This window comes from Anoplophora glabripennis, unplaced genomic scaffold (assembly GCF_000390285.2).
Source record: "Anoplophora glabripennis isolate ALB-LARVAE unplaced genomic scaffold, Agla_2.0 scaffold993, whole genome shotgun sequence".
Lineage (NCBI taxonomy): Eukaryota > Metazoa > Arthropoda > Insecta > Coleoptera > Cerambycidae > Anoplophora > Anoplophora glabripennis.
The window spans coordinates 5,114-12,169 of NW_019417068.1; the positions used below are offsets into that span (position 1 = coordinate 5,114).

Here is a 7,056-nt window from a genome sequence, read left to right on the forward strand (position 1 = left end):
TTTTTTCTTGATTCTGAAAGATCGTTTCATTGTCGATCCGACAGTATTAAAATGTTGCTTGCCATCTTACATGGGAAAGTTTTAGAGTAAATGACGATTGAATGATAGAAATCGTAAATTTTATTCATTAAAAAAATAACAATTTCTATGTCAAGCAAATACAACTCATTAAGTTTTCTACCTAAATAAAGTGTTCGAATTGCCACCCACCGACTTCTTGACAATACGCAAGTATGTGTAGAAATTGTTCTTGCACATTATGAATTATTTATGGGGCAACTCTGTGTATTTCATCTATAACACAATTTTGGAGTTCTTCTAAATTATGTGATTTATTAACGTACACTTTGGACTTTAAGTAGCCCCATAAGAAATAATCCAAGGGCGTAAGATCTGGGGATCTCGCGGGCCATTCTATCGGTCCTCGTCTGCCGATCCACCTCCTAGGAAAACAATTGTCTACAAAATCTCGAACAGGACGCGCATAGTCCAGAGGTGCACCGTCTTGCTGAAACCATATGGTGTCATCAGGAATATCACGGTCATTATCGTTAGGAAAAATTGCTGCAAGCGCTGGAACAAGGTCATTTTGTAAAAACTCTAAATATCTTTCTCCTGTAAGGGTTCCTTCAAAGAAGAAAGACCCTACTATTCCGTTGTCAACTATTCCAGCCCACACATTTAATTTCCGCGGGTGTTGGGTATGTGTCTCTGCCATCCAATGAGGATTTTCCCGACTCCAATACCTGCAAGTTTGACGGTTCACTATACCATTGAGACAAAACGAGGCCTCGTCTGAAAAAAGTATTTGCCGGTGTAAATCTCTATTTACTTGACATAAATCCATCATAATTTCATAAAAGTGTAAGCGGAGGTCGGGATCGTCTTCATTGAGTTCCTGCACAAGTTGAATTTTGTAGGGATGATATTTTTCCTTCCTCACGGTACGTAGCACTGTGGTCTGACTAATTTCATTGTTTAATGCAACCAATCGTGAAGTATTATGAGGATTATCTACCATACTTATCAAAATGTTCTGTTTGTGATCTTCACTAACGGTTGGACGTCCAGATTTTGGAATATCTAAAACATTGCCAGTTTCTCTAAATTTAGTTTTAGATATCTTACTGACTATTGATTGGCTGATACGGCGATTTGGATGTTTTTCATTAAATAAATCGCAAACTTCCTGCTGCGTTCTAGTCTTATCCCCGCATCCGATAAGAATTAAAATTTCAATTCTTTTTACATCGCTTACAATACTTAGAAAATCGGTATGACAGTGACACTTTGTAAAGATTTACACCTACGGGATCCATAAAAAACTTCAGGCATTTCGAAGAACTAAATTTGAAAACTATTTTTGGTTATTTTTAATTGATTTGGGTTTTTGATTTAGGTTTTCTAACATTAAATCGTCATTTACTCGAAAACTTTCCTATGTAAGATGGCAACATTTTAATACTGTCGGATCGACAATGAAACGATCTTTCAGAATTAAGAAAAAAAAATAAGGGGTTGCTATTTAAAAAAAATGTCGATGACGTCACTACTCGAAAACAAATGAAGGTTGAAAATAGCCTTTTATGCTAAAATATGTATATTTTAAATTAAAAATCGACCTATTAGAGGATTTTCCCCAAAAAAAATTTGTTTCGGTTTTACTGAAATTATTCCATACTTTAGGCGCGTGCTGTATACAGGGTGATTTTTAAGTTGAGTAAATCCTTCTACCGCCAAATAAAGCTAAGAAAAATAAATATTATTTTCCTTTACCACTTTTTCGAAATATCAATATTAGCGAAAGTACAGGGGGTTAAAGTTTTGTTTAAAAATTTTAAAAATGATTTTTTTTTCTACGAAACCGCTTGTGATATGTTAATGAAATTTTACAGGCGTTGATAACTCCAAATGTCGCATATTATTCGATAAGCAGAATATTTCTAAATCTATCAGTGGCGCACGTACCAACAGAAAATATTTATTTTTAGTTTGCTTTATTTGGCGGTAGACGGATTTACCCAACTTAAAAATCACCCTGTACATATGTAATATGAAAATTGTGTTTCACATTTCTTGATGTTTCAGGTTCTCAATTCATGCCGATAACCACAAGTTACGATTACGATTCCATTTTGACGGAGGCAGGCGACTACACTGACAAATATACCGGAGTTAAAAAACTGATGGAACAGTACAACACCATCCCAACCAGTACACCAGCCGTTCCGAACTTACAACCCAAAGTTGCTTACTCGGCCATAACTGTACAAAAGCGGTTGTCCTTTAACGACATCGTAGATAAGAACGCTCCTTACGTGATAAACAGCCCGAACGTGGTGGCCATGGAGCTGCTGGATATCAACAATGGCTCAGGACAAAGCGTTGGTTATATCGCCTACAGAAAGGAGAATGTGGACTTGGCAGCCGAAACAGTTTTGATGATCGAGGGACGCATTTGTGATACTGCTGTTGTTTTAGTAAATGGGGTTTTAGTGTCGCCAGTCTTGAAGTCGATCAGTGATATCGACAGATTCGGATACTGGAGAATGAGGAATTCAACGCTAGTGTTGAATTCTGATCCCATAACCAACGCTACCATAGATGTAGTGGTCGAGGAATGGGGTAGAATGAATTGGGGAAACTTAGATCAGTACCATCAGTCTTTCAAGGGATTATGGCAGGGTGAGTGTTACAGAAAATATGTCCTAAGTACCAAAACAACATTTTTCCCAAAGAAACCTTTAATTACACAGCCCCACAAAAAATTTGCTCACACTGTATAAATTAATGTACAAGAGGCATTGACGAACACATTGGTTTAAAGCAGGGATGCACAGACTTATAGGGAACAGGGGCCACTGGGGAAAAATATAAGCCAACCAAGGACGGGCCACTACAAACAATATTTATGAACACAAAATTTTTTATTTTTAAATAGTATGAAATACAATGATAAAAATAAAATAACCTTCAAAAATGTTTGTTGTAATAATTATGTAATCATTACAATGTAATATTTCATGTTTTATTATTTTGCTGCATGACATTGCATTGAACTAACAAGTTTTTTTATATTTGGCTCCACATTACTTGTAGCCACACGTATAATTGCTTCCAAATTTTCATTTGCCAGACGGTTTCGGTTTTTCGTTTTGTTAAGTTTCATCACTGAAAACGTTTGTTCACAAATATACGTCGATCCAAATAAGCTTGCGCATTTCAATGCATTTATTCGCAACTCTTTATAAGCGTTTTTATCAACGCAACGGTAGAAGTTGAGTAAATTACCTTCATTAAATTTGTTTCTTAAATTATCATCATTTTGCATGTCTATTAATTCCAGCTGCATTAATTCCGGCGCATTTTCGGGTGAAATGTTGAAAGGATTGCTGAAAATGTCCAATAGCGGTTTAACTTTTTTGAAGTCTACAAAACGATTTTCAAAAGCTTGTATCAAAATATCAATTTTTTCAACATGAGCGAAATTGACGTCAGTTTTATTGAACTTCTCCATAATTTTTTTGTAGTTCGGAAAATGGCCGTAATTGGCTGAATTGATTTGTGTCCTGAAAAGACTCAATTTGCATTGAAAGGACGAAACATGAGAGTATAGCTGCGAAATCAATTGATCTTTGCCTTGGAGTCGCGTATTTAAGACATTCAAGTGATTTGTGATGTCTACAAGAAACGCTAAGTCACACAGCCAATCAGGGTTGTCGAGTTCGGGGACGTCGTTTTTCTTTTCCGCCAGAAATAGTTGGATTTCTTCAATCAAGTTAAGAAATCGCTGTAGTGTCAACCCACGACTTAGCCACCTTACTTCAGTGTAAAACAGGAGATCACCATATTCGCTTTCAATATCCTCGAGAAATTGTTTGAATTGTCGGTGATTGAGACCTCGTGATTTTATAAAGTTTACGGTAGGTACTACAACTTTCATAACATTTTCAAATCCCAATAATTTTGAACAGAGGGCCTCTTGATGTATAATACAATGAAACTGCATTAATTCCTTGGTATTTATGTTTTTAGTTTGTAAATATGTTTTTAACAGAGTTACTATCCCAGATGTACTTCCAACCATTGAAGGTGCTCCGTCAGTTGTAATTCCAGATATTTTCGTTAAATCCAAATCCATTATAGAACATTTTTCTAGAAGAGCTTTGAGCATGTCACTTCCCCTGGTTTGACTTGTCAAAGAACTCATACCAATCAGTTCTTCACTCACTTCAAAATTTTGCGTTACACCTCGTAAAAATATTAATAGTTGAGCAGTTGAACTTATATCTGTAGATTCGTCGAGCGCTATAGAAAAATACTCAAAACTTCTCGATTTCGTAGCTAATTGCTCTTCTATATTATCTGCTAATGCGGTAATTCTTCTTTGAACAGTCATCCGATTTAACTGAATTTTTTCAAACTTCTTTACATTTTCCGGACAAATTTTTTTTGCGGCGATATCCAAACATTGCTTAACAAACTCACCATCTTTAAAAGGCCGACAAGTTTTCGCTATTATTCGAGATATTTCAAAGCTAACTTCAGTGGCTGTTTCAGCATCTTGAATTGGTTTTGTAAACATAGATTGCTGGCCTATTAGTTCCCGTTGTAAAGTGGAAATTCTTTGCGTTCGATTTTCGCCAGTTAATTTGGTAAAAGTTGGATGCTGGGTTTCATAGTGCCTTTTCACATTATATTCCTTCGGAATAGAAACACTACTCTTGCATATTAAACAGACAATTTTGTTATGCGATGAAATAAAAAAGTATTTTTCGGTCCAAATATCATGAAACTGTCGATTTTCATCTTCAACCTTACGACTACGTTTCTTACTGGGGCCTGGTTTATCCATATCAAAATTAATATTATATGTTACAGTCGGTAAAAGCCAAGTTCGAACGACGAAATATTTACTTGTCACAGATTACAGTTCTCAAACAGTATAACGTTCGCTTATCCGTAGTCAAAACTTAACTGCCCCGGTAGCCGACGATGCTTCGTATTTATACGAGTTACCAAACATGGAGAACCATCCACTTTGTTCGGGGATCGACGTGTTTCGCGAATCTGTAATCTAGTTGTGCGACAGATTTCTAGTCTCGTAATAATATGTTTGGACCGGAGCGTGGCGAGTAGAATACTTTTAAAATTCGTTGGCGGGTCGCATAAACATCGACAGCGGGCCGCGGTATGTGCATCCCTGGTTTAAAGCTTACTTAATTAGGCTTATTGATACTATAATTTTTTCTTGTCAAAACAATTAACCGAGAGTCACCGGCTCAGACTTAAAGCTTTCTTTCTTTAATCTTGAGCGTTTGGAGTTTAGAATTTGAGAGCATTTAGTAGAACTAATGAGGCTAAACAGACCCCAGATTCGGATTCCAAGACGCCAATAACTTATAGATATATTGATCTACTTTGTTGCCAATAGCTCTACATCTTCAACTGAACAGACCTGATCGAGTCAAATAGATACCGAATTCGGATTCATCGGTCCCAAAAACATATGGAGTCATGATCTTGTGTTTCAGGCCACTTAAAAAATTAAGGGGATTTATGACCCTTCAAAAGGAGAAAGAACAATTTAGTTTTTATTTTATTACTATTATTATTACTTACAGTTTTTCTTCTACAGAAAAGTAATTTACTGGCAAAAGATATAACTTCTTTTCTACCAACAATAATGGTCATTTAAAAATCTTTTTGATGGTTTGTCAAATAGTTGACAGTTCAAGGCTGATTTAGATTACTGAATGTCAAAATTCGACACAATAGGAAATAATCCAGTCCAATTAGAATAATAAGCCCTTGAAACTTTGTTATTATTTTTCAGTAGTAAAAGCTTATATATTTACTTTCATTAACTTACTTTTCAGAAAAAATGGATCACAAAACAACAATATCAAAATAAAATTTAAACATTTTCTGTCCTATCTAAAATTATTGTCTCTCTCGCTGTGATGTCAACTCGTATACATGCGCAGTCACAGATTACCAACAGATGACCAAGTGAACGTGTAATTGTAGTTCAAGAGACAGAGCTATATCATTTTACTCTCTCGCTCTTAATGTAAAAGCTACGTAGATGGCGCGGTATGCCACATAGCGGGAATTTTGAAATATTCTTTAAATCCTTATTAGTTATTACCAGTATACAAGATTTTCTGCAAAATTTTATATAAAGTATCAGGTTGGAAATATCTCAATCTACACTTTATACAAAAATTTGCAGAAAATCTTGTGCAGTAACATGTAAGCATGTATACAAGAGAAAAATCAGAAGGCTCGAAAAAGCAAGACAAAATTCACGTTTTTTCTCGTTACGTAAACGATTTAAAATACGTACTAAAAACGGTAAACGGTAAAAGTAATATGTGGTAATACTATTACGTTAACTTTGGCGATGTAGTAACAATAAAGGTATGTCCGACCAATCTCAGTGGAGTCGGGGGTGGGTTATAAAGATATAAATATAAAAACAACAATTTATATATAGTGATAAGGGCGCCAAGTGATTTTCATAACCATACCTTTAAACATAATAAAATCACTAAACTGTATAGCCAAAGATTTTAACGGGAAAACAAATATATATATATAGGGGTATCAAAATAAATTAATAAAAGTCTGAGTGTATTTGAACTATTGAGGTATATTAAAAAAAATAATGTATATATGTATATGAAGATGTATAGGGGACGGCAGTTAAAACAGACAAAGTATATAACAAGATCAAACGTAGGAATGTGTATACTATCTAAGAATATTAATCGAGAGCTCTCAAACAAACGAGCAATGGATAAAGGATTTATCAAAACTATCCAACTAATGCAGGCCTTTATCTCTTTGCTATTATTAAATGTCTTACACTAACATGCTAAATTTTAATTACACTAAAACAAATACATGAAACCTCTGTTCAATAATTACAAAAGAAAATTCCGAATTACCGATCACATGACTAAATTATTAATTTACTATTTAATGACAACTATCAACATGACAAAAAAAACCCAATAAGTAAGAAAGGGGTAGATGATCCCCAAAACAATT

At 34.8% G+C, this 7,056-nt stretch overlaps 1 protein-coding gene across 1 annotated transcript in view; it reads left to right on the top strand.

Moving 5' to 3' along the window:
• Positions 1–2,075: 2,075 nt before the first annotated feature.
• The window catches only part of LOC108913010 (beta-galactosidase-1-like protein 2), a gene marked incomplete at its 5' end in the record, with an annotated part of 10,724 nt that continues 5,743 nt past the window's right edge, over positions 2,076–7,056 (top strand). Inside the window, one exon of the mRNA XM_018718464.2 lies at positions 2,076–2,685. Coding sequence (XP_018573980.2) covers positions 2,076–2,685 — 610 coding nt within the window. The remainder of the gene's footprint in view (positions 2,686–7,056) is intronic.